Source organism: Halichoeres trimaculatus, unplaced genomic scaffold, assembly GCF_033239565.1.
Source record: "Halichoeres trimaculatus isolate MK-OKI-2021-1 unplaced genomic scaffold, fHalTri1.1 fHalTri1_scaffold_2, whole genome shotgun sequence".
NCBI classification, from domain to species: Eukaryota; Metazoa; Chordata; class Actinopteri; order Labriformes; family Labridae; genus Halichoeres; species Halichoeres trimaculatus.
The window spans coordinates 7,030,748-7,047,868 of NW_027437180.1; the positions used below are offsets into that span (position 1 = coordinate 7,030,748).

The following is a 17,121-nucleotide window of genomic DNA, read 5'->3' on the forward strand; positions in this document are numbered from 1 at the left end:
ATTAACATAAAACTTGAAAATTTGTGAAAAAGTTATGATAAAGGGCTTCTCAGAATTGAGCTATAGTTCAGTTTTACAACTTCTAATCAAATAACACGTCACCTACAGAGTTACCTGGAGCCATTCTTAAAAAAAGATAACAGGAGCAGTGTGTTTTACTTCTTTTTATATTTCGATCGATATAGTTGAGATTTAAGATGTGATTTCTAAAAAAAAAAAAAAAAGGTTTCACACTGAATCTTTAATTTTGATGAAAATAAAAACAGTTACTTTTCAACCTGTTTTTGAACATATAGTTGAGGATGAATATTGATCCTCTGCACCGTGAACATGGATAAGTTGAGTGTACTTGAAAAATGCTTGTTAATTCAAATCAACATCTTAAGTAGTTATGGCAATTATAGAAAATCATTCTGCTGAATGTTTTAAATCAAATATGCCTGATGCTTATTTGTTACAAATAAAAATATTAAGTAATGTTAAAAAATGTTGCATATCACTGTAAAATATAATAACTTGACCTTACTCAAGACTGAAAGATTTGATATCATTAAATTTGTCTAATGAATCCAATACATGTAATATTGTTCTTCAAGGGACACAGGTTGTCTGAGCCCCACAGCACTGAGTGGTGGTCTGTGCTCCATGGCACGGGGTCTTGTACCTATTGATTTTGCAGCGTGCCTAATGGTTAATATATTTATGAATAAATTTTTTGAGTGGACTATCATGCTATTTAGGTCAACTTTGAAAATTTAAAAGATATATTTATTATTGTTTGTTTTGACACAGACACCCAGCCCAAATCAAGTAGAGCATGGATAGCTAATCAATGCCATAAGGGGCACAGACAGCTGGTCCGTGCTGTGGAGTACAGACAAACAGTCTGTGTCATGAGGAGCAAAGACAACCTGTGCCACTGCTGCACGTCCAGAGGTACGGCAGGGTATCATATGGACTTGTTAGTGTAAAGGCTTGTTAGAGCTCCATATGTAACAATGACCTGAAATGTAGAAAACCCCAAAATTTAATAACTGACCTAAGATGTAACAAGATGCTGAGCCCAAAACATCTGGCTCCAACAAGGCTCAAAGCCAATCCCATTTCCAATATAGCCTCTGCTGATGATTTGCTTCAAAACTCTGTAACAAAAATAGATGGGTGACATCATGGAGTCTGCGTCCATGAATTCAGCAAACAATAAACTAATGCCCACTTTACAACATGTTCCCAAAGAAAACTTGTGCCCTGGATTACTCACTTCTTCTTTCTGTACATCCCTGTGGAAGCCTTTTTGTTTTCTCCTTATTTGTTCTAAATATATTGAAAGAGCTGATGAATGTGAAGCTGTCTCCTTTTTGACTGTTTAGTTCAGTACAGCTGATGGTTAACAGCCCACAGGACACCTCACCCCTCCATGCCCCCACACACACACCCCGGTCTGTAAACCACCTTCAGTCCTGCTTGGTGTTTACAAGAAGCTACTCCTCTCTCCCACGTCCCTCCTCTTTGGTGTTCAGCCAATTTCTATATGCGTGCAGCATCTGGGCGTGTTAAATGTGAAAACAGAGGCCACAGTTTCTGGCTGTTATGTCTTGGAGACGTGAGCTGTATGAGAGGTGTGTGACAGGAGCTCACCCCCGGGATACTCATCTTCCAAATGTTGGCCCACTGATCTGTGAGGTGTCACTTCCTAAAATAGCCTGACAGGGAGTATAAAGAGCTCTGCAGGGAGCACTGGCCTTCAGACCAACAGCTCCAGCGCTGATATCTACACAGGAGAGACACAGCACGGCCAACTAGACCCACTGACAGACTCTGCCTGATCTCCAGAAGAAGAAGGAAGGACTTTTGACAACTGATTTTACTGATTCAAAGACATCAGACTTATTTTGTTCCTGCTCTTGACTTTTTTTGAGCTAGAATCAGAGAAAATCCAGCTCAAAGCAGGATGGAGTACTACCAGAGCCCTGTGACCCCCCACATTGGACTCATCTCCAGCCAACAGGACTATGGACATCCACTAACCTGCAAGAGTGCAGCTATTCTGAAGCCAGTGCGCAACGTTCACTTCCCCCATGACATCGTGTTTCAGGACTATGTGCGACATGGAGAGCTGGAGTGGATTGGCCGTTTTGTCAGAGCCAGAAGGGTCTGCCTGGACACCATCTACCACTCTGGTGAGCACATGAACAGGACGACAACCTGTCCCCTGAGATTATACCACAGATATGAATCCTGATCTTTAACTGAGTGAGATAATTACTGTTCTCCATGTCTCCTCTGCACAGGCATGGCAGCCATCCACGAGGCAGTCCTGTCAGGAAACTTGGAGTGTGTGAAGCTGCTGGTGAAACTTGGAGCAGATATCCACCAGAGAGACGAGGAGGACTGGACTCCTCTGCACATGGCCTGCAGCGACGGCTTCCCAGAAATTGCACGGTAAGGATTGACTCTCTTTGGTCTAATGGAGAAGAATGGCATCTATTGAACACTGATAGTTATAACGATAAGAGGGTCAAGAAGCTACAAACCAATTACAGATTAAACTCCTTTACTGTCTTAAACTTTCTATGATTTAAACTTTTCAAAATAAGGACAGTAAGTTAAACTAGTCAACATGACCAAACCCATCTTCTGTCTTTCTATGATTGAAACCCACTGTTATACTTTAAGAAACAATGTTAATTTGTCAGGTTCATACTTTAAACCCAAAATTAATTTTAAAAAGAACTAAGGTAATGCCATGTTCCAATAATTACAGTGAGTTAAACTAGTCAACACGACCAAACATTTTTGAGCACATACCAACAGACACATACGTAAGCAGCACAGGTTTCTTACGCCATAGAGCTAAGAGAAGCTGGAGGATCTGCTGCCTTCCTGACTCCTCTCTGACCCTCCTGACACTAAAGACGGGCAGACCCTCACACTGAGATCTGACCTCTCCAGTAAGCCGCTTGTTTTGTGTTTCTTCCAGCTACCTCCTCTCGCTGGGCGCTGACCCTGAGCTGGAGAACGAGTGTGGAGAGAAGCCAGCTGACCTCATTGAATCGAGCAACAAGGAGCTGCTGGAGATCTTCAGGGGGCTGGCTGTCAATGACTGAGGAGCTGTAGGAGCCAAGAACTCATCTGAATCCAGTCCACCAGGCTGCTCTGCAGCCAGAAGTGGGTCCAGCATCCTGGTTGATGAGCTGCTCCAGCTCTGGAGGTCAAGGACAGTGGATGTGAGATGGAGGAGGGCTGCCTCCTGAACCAGGAATGGTGGGAGCAGCCTCTGGTCTCCAGTAGTACAGAGTTACAGCGACCTGTTAGAGATCCACAACTTTTTATGCTGTAGTGAAAGCGTTATTTTTTCTGCAGCATGCTGCTGGGATTAGGAGAGCTTCTGAATGTTGTGAAACCTGACTCTGTTGTTGACGCTCTGCTCATTAGTGCCTGCTGTAAGCTACATGAAGCAAAGTCACATCCTAGTGCTGGCTGACTTAGAAGAGCTTTTGTTGTTGATTTTATGATTTCATTTTTTTTCTAATTCATCTTTCTGATGACTTTAAACTGTAAATAATTTTGTTTGACTTTTTTATACTTTTTGAAATAAACTTTATCTGAGAAACTCTTTGATTCTGTCTTTACTTTATGTCACACTCTGTGACAGAGCTTCCTAACATGAAGAACTGTGTGTCTTGCCATAAAGTCAGCGGTGAGTTATAGTTGTAACCTACACCGTGTTTTCTTCAGACATGACTTACATCCATCCATCATCTTTACCGCTCTTCCCTTTCATGGTTGCAGCAGGGGCTGGAGCCTATCCCAGCCCTCATTCTGTGTACACCCTAAACATGTCACCAGACTCTCACAGGGCTCACACGCGGACAACCATCCACACACACACACACACACACACACTCATACATGTAGGCAATGCAGAGCGATCAGTCGACCTGATGAGCATGTTTTTGGACTGTGTGAGGAAGCCGGTGAGGACTCACTCATGCACAGAGAGAAAAGTCAAAGTCTGAAATGAAAAGCTCCGTCTCAGCCAACGGTTGGAACCAGGAACCTTCTTCTCAGTGCTCACCACTGCACCACAGTTAGGGTGGTTAAAAGAAGAGTAAAATAAGAAAGCATATTTACATTCACTTGTTCAGTTTCAGAAACAAAGTAAAGTGAATCAGTAATTCAGATAGGATATTTTTTGGAATCAGGTTGTAAATAGGTTAATTTTTGCTTTGAAAACAGCTTTTTTTGACTTGGTGTGACTTCAGTTACCTCCAGAGGTATTCTCAAGCGAACACTGGAAAAAAGGCAGGTTTTAGTACTTCAGCATTGTCTCATATTATTAGAGGTTGCTGCTTGGTTTATGGTCACAAACAAACTTTTCACAAACCAAAAAAGAGAAAAAGACAGTTTAGACTGCAGCCCAATCGCTGCTTTTGGTACAAAGGCATTAATTGCGCACATATACTGCTGCTGACAGACAAGAAACTTATGTGTATGACAGATATATTATTATATGGCTTTTTAACAATTATTGAAAAATATGCTTGAAAAATGATGACCTGCACCACTTTTGATCCTCAAAACTGCTGTGAAGAAAGAGGTGCCCACCTCTGATGAAACAACCCTGTCAATGATTAAAAACCATTTATAATAACAGGTAGATTGTGACAGTTTTTTACATGCTTCTTGGACTTTTCTTTATCACAGTTAATTGGCTAGGCGTGTGTGTGTTCCCTGCTGAGAAGTGCACAGAGACATTGGTCAAAGATGGGCAAAATGCTGCAGATGACGCACCAACAGGAAGCTGAAAAGGGCAGTTGAAGTCCAACATCAGAACAAACTGTTTACGTCTCCCAATTAGTGGAATTATTTTGACATGATAAGAAATCTTAACGGATTAGGTTTCCTTCTAGGTTTTACAGTCTGACTGAGTTACCCATTTGCCTTAAATCCTTTGCCACATTGATGTGACCAGCCCTGATCCTGAAACTCAAGCAGGACATCTCCCATGTTACAGCTGTGGCACTCACAGGAAGTTAAATGTTTCACGTCTTTTGGTTTTGCATTAAATATGAATGTTAAAAAAAGAATTAGGTGTGCTGATTGTTTTTTTTTTTCATTATTACAGGGTTCCTACAGCTCAAGCCAAGTTAAATTTAAGACTACTTAAGACTTTTTTGAGGCCGTTTGAAATCAAATTTAAGACCAAGTCGACAACGAACCACAATTGAAACAAACAAAACAACAAAGTAAAAACACCACATGATTTACCTGGGTGAGAGGCCATTTTTACCCAATGTTTATTTTAAATAAAACATCCCTTTTTGCCTTCTTTTTAACCCCATTTTTACAGCTTTATGCCTATTTTGCCCCCCATTCATCGTTTTTTGGCCACTGTCCGAAACATTTTTGTAATTTTTACATGTTTTTTCAAATTTAATATTAAATTTAATTCCCAATTTTGCTGCCAAAGACTGTTTTCCTAAGCTACTTTTGGATTTTCCTGCACATTTTTCCCCATTTGTTTTTTTGCAATTTCATACCTGTTTTGCACCTATTTATTATACTTTTTCCACTTTCGTACCATTTTTGCCCAGTTTTTGCAATTTCATCCCTTTTTTGACCTTTATCCATACACTTTGTCCTACTTCTGGACCATTTTTATCTTTTTAAGCCCGTTTTTATAACTTTATTCCTTGTTTTCAATCAGTGAATTCTTTTTTAAAAATGTGTACATTTTGCTAAATATTTTTTTAAGTTCAATCTGACATAAATCTTATTTATGTGTTTAAATTTTTAAGACTTTTGAAAATTAGATTTAAGACATTTTAATGCCAATTAAGGCCTTATTTTTAGAACTATGAATTCAATGCCTTTTAAGACTTTTCAAGGATCCGCGGGAACCCTGTATTAGGAAGAAAAAGAGAATAGAATCAGGCCAGCGAAAAGCTCTTTTTAATGTCCTCTTTGCTCAATTACAGCTCAGTTCAGGATTACTTTGAAAAAAATAAAGAGGTATTTAAATCCTCATTGCGGGGATTAAGCACTCAAGTGTTTCCATCAACCAAGTTACTTTGGACCTAAAGCCAAGGATAGAAACTGGATAACTTTTTAATTCAAGGAGTCAAAGATTTTCTTGTTTCTTGTTAAATTATTTTTGGGGCTTTTTATACCCTTAACTGGACAGAGTAGGAAACGGGGTGAGAGCAGAGAGTGGTATGTGGAAAAGAAGCCACATGGAGTACAACCCAGACCACTAGTCCCTATGCCCTCCAAAGTCAAAGGTTTTGAGATGCTGTCAGGATCTTTAGCTCGGATCATCAACTTATTTGATTACGTCAATTCTAGCGCCTCCTAGATATACACCTGGGCACTTTGCTGATATTGTTCTGCATCTCAAAGAGGGAGCCTTTTCAGACCAAAAAGAACTCATTCTGCTATCATCAAACGTATCTCTAATCGTGAACATTGTTGAAACATTGTTTATTTTATGGTTTTTGCTTTTGTACAGCACTTTGGAGACGTTGGTCTGTTTTTAAAATGTGCTATATAAATAAAGTGGATTTGGATTTGGATTTGGAAAGCATGAAGAAAGATTTATTGCAGTGTCCTTCAACCTGCTGTTTTGGAAAGTGTCTGTCTATATCTATAACAGTTGTTTGGATTAGGCGCTATATAAGCAAAGAGCAGTATGGTCCCACCATGCTCTGGTGCAGCCAAAAAGTGTATTAGTGTTATTTTATGTCTCCAACACTTTCTAAATCTTAACAGGAGCCAAAATAAACAAAACACCCTACACTTGATTTCAGTGGAGTTTGAACCACTGGTGTTTGGGGTGTCTTGAGGCTCATCCGTGAAAGCACAAACTAGTGTGGTTGAACTCATTAAGGAGGATTAGAGACTGAAACATTCAGCCGCACTGTGAAATTCAGGTCAAATGCTTCCAAACCACTGCCAGAGGCCTCTGGAGAAATCAACCATACTGATGAAACAACATGTCACAGGCGTACGGCATGTGATGTTCTTTATTTATTACCACATCCTGGATCTGTCAGAGCCAAACGTCCTTCAAGAAGAGAATACAAAACATGTTTATGGGTATAAAAACGGGTATAAAAATGTCCTCCATTGCAGGTCACTGTGAGGGAGACTTTCCCTCTGAGTCTCTGCAGGTCATCAGTCACGCCTCCTCCTCATTCCTTAAACTTCCACTCCTGTCTGCACATGGGGCACTGCTGCTGGACCTGCTGCGAGTTCAGCCATTTTAAGATGCAGTGCATGTGGAAACAATGGGAGCACTGACCCCAGACCAGCGGGCAGTCGTCTCCGGGAACTTTACCTGCAAAACAGGATTAATGAGAATTCATTACACGTGTCAAATGAGGAAGTACAGTTTTCATTTTGACTGCATTAATAATACACTGACAAACATCTGCAACAAAAGACCTGTTTGTTTATCACTGATGGAGTGATGTTTTTAAAATTCATCTAGGGCTTTGTGATTCATCAAAAACAATCGAAACTGACACTTTGAGCTTCTAACCAATGTAAAAGCTGTGTCGATAATTTTGAAACCCCCTCTTCTGTAATTCCCTGTCTACTACTGGTTGTTACACGGCAATAAGCCAGGTGAAGCGAAGCGTGAAGACTGCCAGAAAACCAGCAGAAGAAGAAGTCATGTGACACAGTCCCAACCAATCCGCTAGACTCAGTATGTTTACTATGAGCTTAGTCAGCACAAGATTGGACTGAGCATGGAGCGATCTGCACACAAAGATAATGTGATTGCTATCAGACTGCAGTTGGAGTCAGCAGGTTTCAGGAGGTCTTGGAACAGAAGCGTCATGGATGAAAACTAAAACACTGAGCCGAGCAGTTTGGACAGGAAAAGAAATCTGAGCCAGTTGTTTGGACACACTTTGACTGCAATAAGGATGACATCGACTAAAAAGAAGTGAAGTACCTTTTTCAAATGAAAACGTTTTTTTTCTTCATTAACCGCACAGTATTAAAATTAGTTGTCTTTTTTGCAAGTTTTTTATTTTCTTCTTTTAGATGAAAATTTTTGTTTGTTTTTTCCACAAAACATTCCTATTCCTGGTATGTGCTATTGTTAATCTGTGCATGTTTATTTCTGCCACTTGTTTCAAAAATACACAAATATTTACAAAATTGAATGAGTTGAGCGAGGGATAACTGTGGATTAACTGAAGTTGAGGTAGAAGGTTCAGTTGATTGTGAGTTTGATTTTTTTGTGATCACCCAGCCCTAATTTTGCCCTAAAATCATCACTGTTGATGAGATTATTTAACTGTTTTATTAATCTCTCTACCTTTTCTTGTTGCTAGGCAAAGCAGGAGTGGCTCCTTGTTGCTACAGCTCCCTCTGTTTTGTCCTTTTTTCTTCTCTTTTTATGTGGAGCCTGTTACAGATATGTATGGCTCATTTGTTGGCCATGGACACCCAACTGGTTACATTTACAGAAGGGCTGTTATTTTAACGCGTTAATTAGATTAATTAATTATACCGCAAATTAACGTGTTATAAAAATTAACGGAGATTAATTTGGATCCCAAACCCGCGAGGCGTTCAAAGACTCACTTATTTTCAAATGTCTAGCATTTACAAACAGTTTGTCCTACTTGGAAAAAGAGGTGTTCTCGTCAGATTTTCACATTTCTGACGGTCCCTGAATGTATTACACCTGATGTCAGCAAATGCTTTAAACTGGGGGGAAGCGAGAGTGGGTCCACATCTCGTTTATTCACACGTCCTTTTTGAAAATCTGCAGAAAATCAACCGTTTGCTTTAGCTCAATTCTGTAAAAAAAACAGATGATTCTACACTCTTTACTGTAATAAGCAAGCCCCGAATGATCGATAAACGTCTTGTATTTAAATCTAAAGAATTCTTTGAAAATTTGCTTCCATCTTCCTGGTGTCATGTTTCAGCTTGGGGCTGCTCTGCACCAATGAGCAACAGTTTGTGTGTTCAGAGCATGTAAAACTGAAACTACTTCACTCTTCTTTGATCCAAGACTTGAATTAAGTGTTTTGTACATAGTTCCTCACAGTTTTAGCCTTTAGCCCTGGTTCTCCTGACCTCATAGAAGTATAGAAGTTCATATTGCAGTGACAGTTGAGTCCACATCGAGTAAAAATGTAAACAGAAGCAAAAAACGTCATAAAAATCAAATCAGCTTATCTTAAGTGCAGGACTGTGTAGATTTTGTAAAGATAGAACCATAAAACTTTTTCATGTGTTCCTTATGCCTTAGGGTACCTAAAAATGTGTTTTATATTTTCCCGCCTTATTTTTAAATGTTTTTTAATGTCTTTTAATGTAATTTTAATGTCCTGGAATTCAAATTCTTTATTTTGGGACCTTAAGAAGATATGAGATTAAAATGTGATTAATTAGATTAATTAATTACAAATCCTGTAATTAATTAGATTAATTTTTAATCGCCTGACAGCACTAATTTACAGTGTTTTTTTTTCTTTCTTTCTTTCTTTCTTTTTTTTTTTTAAACTTTTCGGTTCACTGGTGTGTCCAGGGATGCTATGCGTAACCTTAGTCCCATTGTATACACACAATGACATCTTTTAAAATACTTGCGTCACTGTTTACAGGTTACCCTAACTGTCAATAAAGTGTCTGAAATCAGAAATGTTTAGATCACTCTGAGCAAAATGGGTGAAATATGTCAAACCTCTGAAACCTGACTTTGTAGACGAGATGCATTGTAGGAAGATTCATGTGCCTTATTTTATTTTATCTCTTTCCTTTTTTTTCCTCTAGTTATTCACTTTATTCCTGTGATATATGAGTCATAATATCACTTTTTGTTGGTATTATTTAAACTGGTATTAGACCAAATCGCTGACACTGCTTGACTTATTTTATTCTTGGTACTTTCCCTCTGGATGTATTTTGTTTTTGTTTTGCCACAAAAAAGAAAAAAAACAAGTCCATACAGGCTAAAATGTAGATAAAAGTTTTTCATTATATAGTGTGGGCGTTGTGCACTTGCGCCTTGAGTCTTATGCAATTGTACTTAAACTGTCCTATGGTACAAATAAAAAGACATTTTGAAAACAAGAAAAGAAAGTGGCTGAAATCAACACACTCTTTGACTGTTTGACTTTTCATTTAATATAACAGGGTTTTTAAAAGTCATAAAACAAACTACAGGCCAAGACTTCAGAAAGCATCCAAAGTGTCCCGTTTGATAGAAATGATCCAGCATTTGAATTCAGATGCCCCGAATACCTGCAGAATACCTGATGAGGTGCTCTCCTTTGTTGGCATTAACATCATTCAGTTCTCTGCAGGGGGTTCAACAGTAGAGGTGTCCCAGTCTGATATCAATATCGATATCGGTCCGATATCAGCAAAAAAACAAATATCAGTATCGTATCGGAATGCATCTAGAACCTCCGATATAAGCAGTCCATTCCAGACTCCGCTCCTGCTGTTTTTATTTGATTTATTTAGGTTATTTTCTGGGTCTTCTAATTTATTCTTTATTTTATTCAATTGCTTGTATTTTTTATGTTTAATGTTAAATTTTCTGTTACCCATTGGTTAATAATAAATGGGTCAATTTTTCCTCATACCTACTGTTGCTGACTACTGTTCTTTGTTTGAATAATATCACTTAATCAAGCCTTTTCTGAGATGACAGACATACTACAAAATAAGTAATAAAAGTATGCATGTTTAATACTGATATCGTATCCGATTAATATCGGTATCGGCCAGTACTCAATGCTGCAGTACCGGTATCGTATCGGAAGTGAAAATGTAATGTTGGGACATCCCTATTCAATAGTATTAGTCATATTATTTCACAGATAGTGCTATGGTTTTATCTTATTGCACTGACTGAATTCCCCTCTTCCTTGTTACTGTCCTAAGTGTTAATGTGAATATAAAAGTCGTCAGTTCATCAAAGTCCCAAAAAGAGACAAACTGTTTAAACCAACATCATACAAACAATGCATTCATTTCTTCATTGAATAATCAAGCAAGAATTCACTGTGCAGGGTGGGAACAGTATGTGAACCTTTGGATTTAAGAACTGTTTGAACTCCCTCTAGCAGTAATAACCTATAAACCAAACGTTTCCTGCAGTTGCAGATCAGACCTGCACAACAATCAGTAGAAACCTTTAGACCATTTGCCTTTACGGAGATGTTAGCAGTTACTAAGGCTTTATAAAACACACATTTATTTAAAACATTCCTTTTCTGTTTGAAGTGAAAATTGCTTCATAAAGTACACATCAATTGAGTCTTTTGCGTCATGACAAATGCTACATGCATGCTCAGCATCTTGAGAGGTAGGTACATCAGAATAATGCCTGTGGCCCGGTGCAGCACTAACATAAATATTCATGATCTGTACAAGCTGAGCAAAACCTGGACAATTGGGGGAATTTTTTAAAATCTGACCAAAAAGGAGGACATGTCCATGCAAAAGAGGCTGTAGGGTCATCCAAAAAACATGAAAACACTGTCATGTAGTATGACTGTGTTTGTCTAATTTCATGAATCAGATGAAGATCAGAACACATTTTTGAAACCGATTTAAATGCAGAAATCCGGGTAATTCCAAAAGTTCACGTACTTTTTCTACCCGTGTATAGTGTAAAATATTATGCAGATGATGAGGCATACAGACAGATTTTCTCTGTCACCCCTGTCACGGAAATCAAGGGGCAAGTCTTTGGTTGACTGCAAATCATGAGATGACAATTCGCGAGCCCATATTGAAATTAAGAGACACTGGAATTAAATCATATTATTGATTAAAGAAAAATGGTGCTAAAAGGACATTGTCCTGAAGTGTCCCTGCGCGCAGTCCTACCTGTCTATAATCATTTAACTTCTCTGGTTACTCACAGTCTGGACAGCAGCCGTTGAAAGGCATCCTGCAGATTCCACAGTTTTCATCGTTCGCCACCCAAAGCCAGGAAGCCACCCCGTTCCACTGCCGGATCTTCACCTTCATCCTGCCTGTCTGACAGAGCACACACATACATATTTATATAGACTTACATGTCTAATTCACATGTAAACACGAAGGTGTTAGCATGTGAGCTAAGATGATAGAGCTAGCTTTAAGCATCTCTTATTGGATATCTCATTGCATAAATAAAGCTTGTGAACTTACTGAGAAGCGTCTCCGTTAGCGGTCATTCACGAGTCCAGCTGTGTCAACAAGCAAAAAATGTCATTGCAGAGCCAATTTGAAATAGTTCATTTTAATGTTGCTAATGTTCACAGCCCGCCCAGGGAAGTCTTCTTCTGCGACTGAAATTCCTGTAGCCAGCAAGCTCAGAGACAGATGTACTGCCCCTTACGAACCATGGTTCTTGTTCGTTGGATTTACTGGAGGATCGTAAACAACTTTCAAGTGCACACCACCACCTACTGTACACGAGTAGCATCACAAACAATATACCAATGTAGTTGATGATATATTTCTCATTTCACCCTTATGGATATTAAACATAGTCTACAGGTCTGTTTCTATTTTTACTCATAGTTTTTTAGAATAGAAAGAATGGAATGAAAAGAGAAGCAAATAAGGCAATAAGACAGACAGACAGACAGGCAGGACTCGGCTTTGGCAACAGCAGTTGTAGAAGCTCCCATCCTGGGACAAGTCAGGAGAGGGAATGCCAGGCAAAACCCAGCCCACCATCCCCAGGTCAGAGCATCTACAGGAGCAGTCTCATGCTCAGTTCATGATTTTAGGTTCAGATTTAGATATTTTGGATTGTATATAACTGATAATGTGAGTTGTTTTTTGAAAAGTAGCTGCAAGTTCATTTCATTACTAATATTTTTTGTACAATGTAGATCCATCAAGGGAGGACACAGAGGCCTCTGCTTCTAACGAGGATGATGGTGAGCCAGGCCTACAGCTAATTTTCTCCAGCACTGTTTTTATTTTCTTCCAAGATGACCCAGTGTTAGATCTACTTACCTGAAACCTGCTAGGTAGCTGCAGTTATTGTCTAATAACCATCTGGATCCCTCAACTGTTTCCCTTACCATTTTATTTGTATTCTAGATATTTCAAGATCCAAAGCAAAGAGTCCTGTTCAATTGTGTCTTAAAAAAATTCCCCAGAACTCAGTTTGGAACAAAGAGGAGGTCATTTAACAGCTCCTGGTAGAGACAGCAACAGTTGGAGTGCTATCCATCTGAATGGGTCCCAAGAGAACAACAACAGAGGAGGGGGACATTAAAAAGTCTCTTGACTTTCTTGCAGAGGAGGTTTCTGCTCTTAGGTTACAACAGAAAAGCATTTTGGACTTGATGGAAGAGATCAAGGCTTTAAGGATTCAGAATGATGAAAGGGAGAAAAGAATCATCTATTTGGAAAGTAGAGTGGCAGACCTGGAGCAGTACACAAGGATAAATGATGTGATTGTCACTGGGCTTCACATTAAACCCCGGTCATACGCTCGGGTGGTGGCTCCTGACAACATGGGGGAGCATAGTGACTTGGATGCTGGCTCCACAGAGCAGCAGGTGGCAGCTTTTCTACAGTCCAAGGGCAGCATGCTGGACTGTAATAACATCGAAGCCTGTCACCCGCTACCCAGGAGAAAGGAAAAGGATACACCGACTGTTATTCTGAGGTTCACCAACAGAAAATACAAAATTGCACTGCTAAAGCAGGGAAGGAAACTTAAAGGAACAAATGTCTTCATGAATGAGCACCTGACAAAACACAACGCCGACATAGCCAGAAGAGCATGTTACCTGAAGAAACAAAAGAAAATTCAGGACACTTGGACTTCAAACTGTAAAATATTCATCAAACTAAATGGAACTCCAGAGGAAGCCAAAGTACTGGTCATCAGAAGCATTGAGGACTTGGAAAGATATCAGTGATCATCAGAAACTGGACTGTAAGGTAACAACACCACGCAATCATGACTCTCAGTGAAACAAGTCACTCATTCACATCTGAAGGGAACATTTATTTATCTCAAAGGATTACAGAAAATGAAGACCTGGAACTGAACTCTTTTGAATACACAGATCACAATAATCATAGAATAGAATGCATTATAGATCCAGATAACAACCTACTCTCTTCTGTCAACAGCTGCTGTTGCTACTACACATCTGATCAGTTCAACCAAAGCATAAATATTGACAGCAAATGATCAATTATCCATTTCAATAGCAGAAGCCTATATGCAAATTTCAATAACATTAAGGAATACCTTAGAGAATTTTCTGTGACATTCAACATAATTGCAATTTCTGAAACTTGGATAAATCCTGGAAAAGGACTTGACTTTGAGCTAGATGGCTATGAATTGGTACACGCGGATAGAAAAAATAAGGCTGGAGGAGGAGGAGCCATTTTGTGGACAACAGGCTGAAATTTGAAGTTTTGGAATAGATGTCTGCTGTGGTTGACAACATTCTTGAATGCATAACAATAGAAGTAAATAATGAATAGAATAGAATAGAATAGAAAATACTTTATTTATCCCAGAGGGGAAATTCAGGAGTCACCGCAGCATTAAAGAAAACAAAAGTAAGAAAGAGTATAGAAAGTGCAAAAAAAAGTCCTTAAGAAATTAGATGACGACATCCCGTCCACCACTCATCCACCACTCTCCAGCCCAGCCAGTCTCCACCTCCACAGGGTCCAGGACTGAGCCTCCCCAGCAGTCTGTTCAGTCTCTGTCTCCTGGATCCTGTCTGCTCACAGCAGGCAAAGCTCCTCCAATGTGGCGCCGGCGTCCGATGTCAGCTCCGTCAGCCACGTCCGTGAACAGCACGATGCTGCTGGGTTAGCACAGCTAGCTCGTCCATCCCCCGGGGGCTAGGTCCCACGTTCCCAACAACAATGGATGGAAGGACAGGTCCACGGTGTCACCTCCCAGCTCACATCCGAGAACCAGCACGTCGTCCTCACCTCCTCCTCCTCAGCTCGAGGGAAATCATCAAGCCCTACACTAGTTAGCATTGACATGCTACAGGCTGCTAACAGCTAATTTTGCATGTAAACAATGCAGCCATGGTTACATGTAGGATCTCCAGACAAACACAGGAGAAAAGTAGTAAAAAATATCGCCGAAGCCACAAAAAGTTTGGTGTCCATGACCAACAATGAACCATACAAAGTGATGATCCACTCCAAATACAAAGATGACGAAAAAGAGACAAAAAATTACAAGAAACGGACAAAGACGAGAGAGCTGCTGCAACAGGCAGCTTGGGTAGCGCCTAGCCAATTAAACTAGATTAGCAAGATTAGATTAGCAAGCTAGATTACAGAATGCTTGTAAGAAAAAAAACTCTATAGAATCTCTATCAAAGACAGAACCAAAGAAGCAGAACACAGGTATAAAAATTCAAGAATAAGTTAACGAGTATTATTAGAACAAGCAAGAAAGAATATTATAAGAAATTAATAGATACTAACAAGAGCAATTTTAAAGAAATATGGAATATACTAAACGGTATCATAAAAAATCAAGCCAAACAAAAAAATAACCCCGACCAGTTCATCGATAAAGATAACATTAATGAAAGTCATTGCCTTGGAAATGAATAGAATAAAAATGTGGTTTAATGAAAACAAGCTATCATTAAACTTAACCAAAACAAAAATAATGACATTTGGTAAGAGGAGTACTAACATGAATGTTCTCTTGGAGATAGATGGGGTGGAAATTGAGAGAGTTAATGAAAATAAATTTCTTGGAATAACAATCGATGACAAATTAAGCTGGAAACCTCACATTAAACATGTTCAGAGCAAAATATCAAAAAGCATTTCAATACTAAACAAAGCCAAACACGTCCTGGATCATGCATCACTCCGGATACTGTACTGTTCTCTGGTTCTACCATATTTAAGTTACTGTGCTGAGGTTTAGGGCAACACATACAAATGCTCACTGCATTCATTATCCATACTTCAAAAACAAGCCATAAGAGTTATTCATCAGATACCTGGACCACACCAACCCACTATTTCTACAGTCAAGGCTACTTAAATTTTCAGATATTGTAAAATACCAAACTGCAGTAGCCATGTTTAAGGCCAAATCCCACTTATTACCTGCCAATATTCAAAAACTGTTTAGGGGACGAGGGGGAGGGTTAAATCTTAGGAGAGAAATGAATTTCAAAACATTGTCTGTACGCACCACAACCAGATCCTTTCAATAGCTATCAGTGGGGTGAAACTTTGGAACAATCTGTCTATAGAGCTACAACAATGCAATAATGTCAATAATTTTAAAAGGAAATACAGGGAGGTGATTCTCACAAAATACAGGTTGGAGGATGGAAGTTAAACACCGCTGTGTGAGGGCAGGACAGCTCAAGGCCCTGAATGATAGGGCTGTCTGATCACTGGGCTGCTTATGTGTATGAATCAATGTATTAAGATATGTTGGGGTATACACATGTTTGTATAAAAATTGTATGTATGTATGTATGTATGTATGTATGTATGTATGTATGTATGTATGTATGTATATATGTATGTATGTATGTATGTATGTATGTATGTATGTATGTATGTGTGTATGTATGTATGTATGTATGTATATTTATATGTATATATGTATGTATGTATAAGTGTATTTATGTGTGTATATATTTAAATAGACACATATAAGCTTGACTAACCATATGGTATTCTATTAAAACTGGAGAGGGGGTGGAAATAATAAGTTAAACTTCTTTCCACTCCTTTTTGAAAATGTAAAAGACTGTAACTTAGGGATTTAAAAAAAGTACTGTTATTATTTATTTATTTATTTATTTTCTCTCTCTTCTTCTTTCTTTTGTTGGCTGTTTTCATAACATTATTCTTCTTCTACATTTTCAAAATAAACTTTAATTCATTCATTCATTCATTGATAATTCATTAAACACATGTTAATAAAGTTCCATTTTCTCATAATGTAAAAGTAAAAGGTTATAACATCCAAAGAGTTACAGCAGGTAAGCAAAACAGCTTAGAACACTTAAATACGAGGGACTTCAGTATAATTCATACATCTAGGCTCGTTAAAACTTGAAAGACATAATGTGTATTCCATTTTTCTTCAGGTCTTCAATGGGT

General features: G+C 38.8%; 2 protein-coding genes across 2 annotated transcripts; one reads left to right on the forward strand and one right to left on the reverse strand.

Moving 5' to 3' along the window:
- The first annotated feature begins 1,770 nt into the window (after positions 1–1,770).
- LOC141785528 (protein phosphatase 1 regulatory subunit 27-like) lies at positions 1,771–3,295 on the forward strand. Its single transcript, XM_074663884.1, has 3 exons — positions 1,771–2,180; positions 2,292–2,442; positions 2,981–3,295. Exons 1-3 carry the CDS (start codon positions 1,952–1,954, stop codon positions 3,105–3,107), a joined length of 507 nt encoding a protein of 168 aa, XP_074519985.1. The 5' UTR covers positions 1,771–1,951; the 3' UTR covers positions 3,108–3,295.
- Positions 3,296–7,113: 3,818 nt separating this feature from the next.
- On the reverse strand, positions 7,114–12,369 carry anapc11 (APC11 anaphase promoting complex subunit 11 homolog (yeast)). Its single transcript, XM_074665439.1, has 3 exons — positions 12,178–12,369; positions 11,907–12,024; positions 7,114–7,339 (listed from the first exon to the last, which is right to left on the reverse strand). The coding sequence occupies exons 2-3, from the start codon at positions 12,013–12,015 to the stop codon at positions 7,194–7,196; spliced, it is 255 nt and encodes an 84-aa protein (XP_074521540.1). The 5' UTR covers positions 12,016–12,024; positions 12,178–12,369; the 3' UTR covers positions 7,114–7,193.
- Between the last annotated feature and the right edge of the window lie 4,752 nt (positions 12,370–17,121).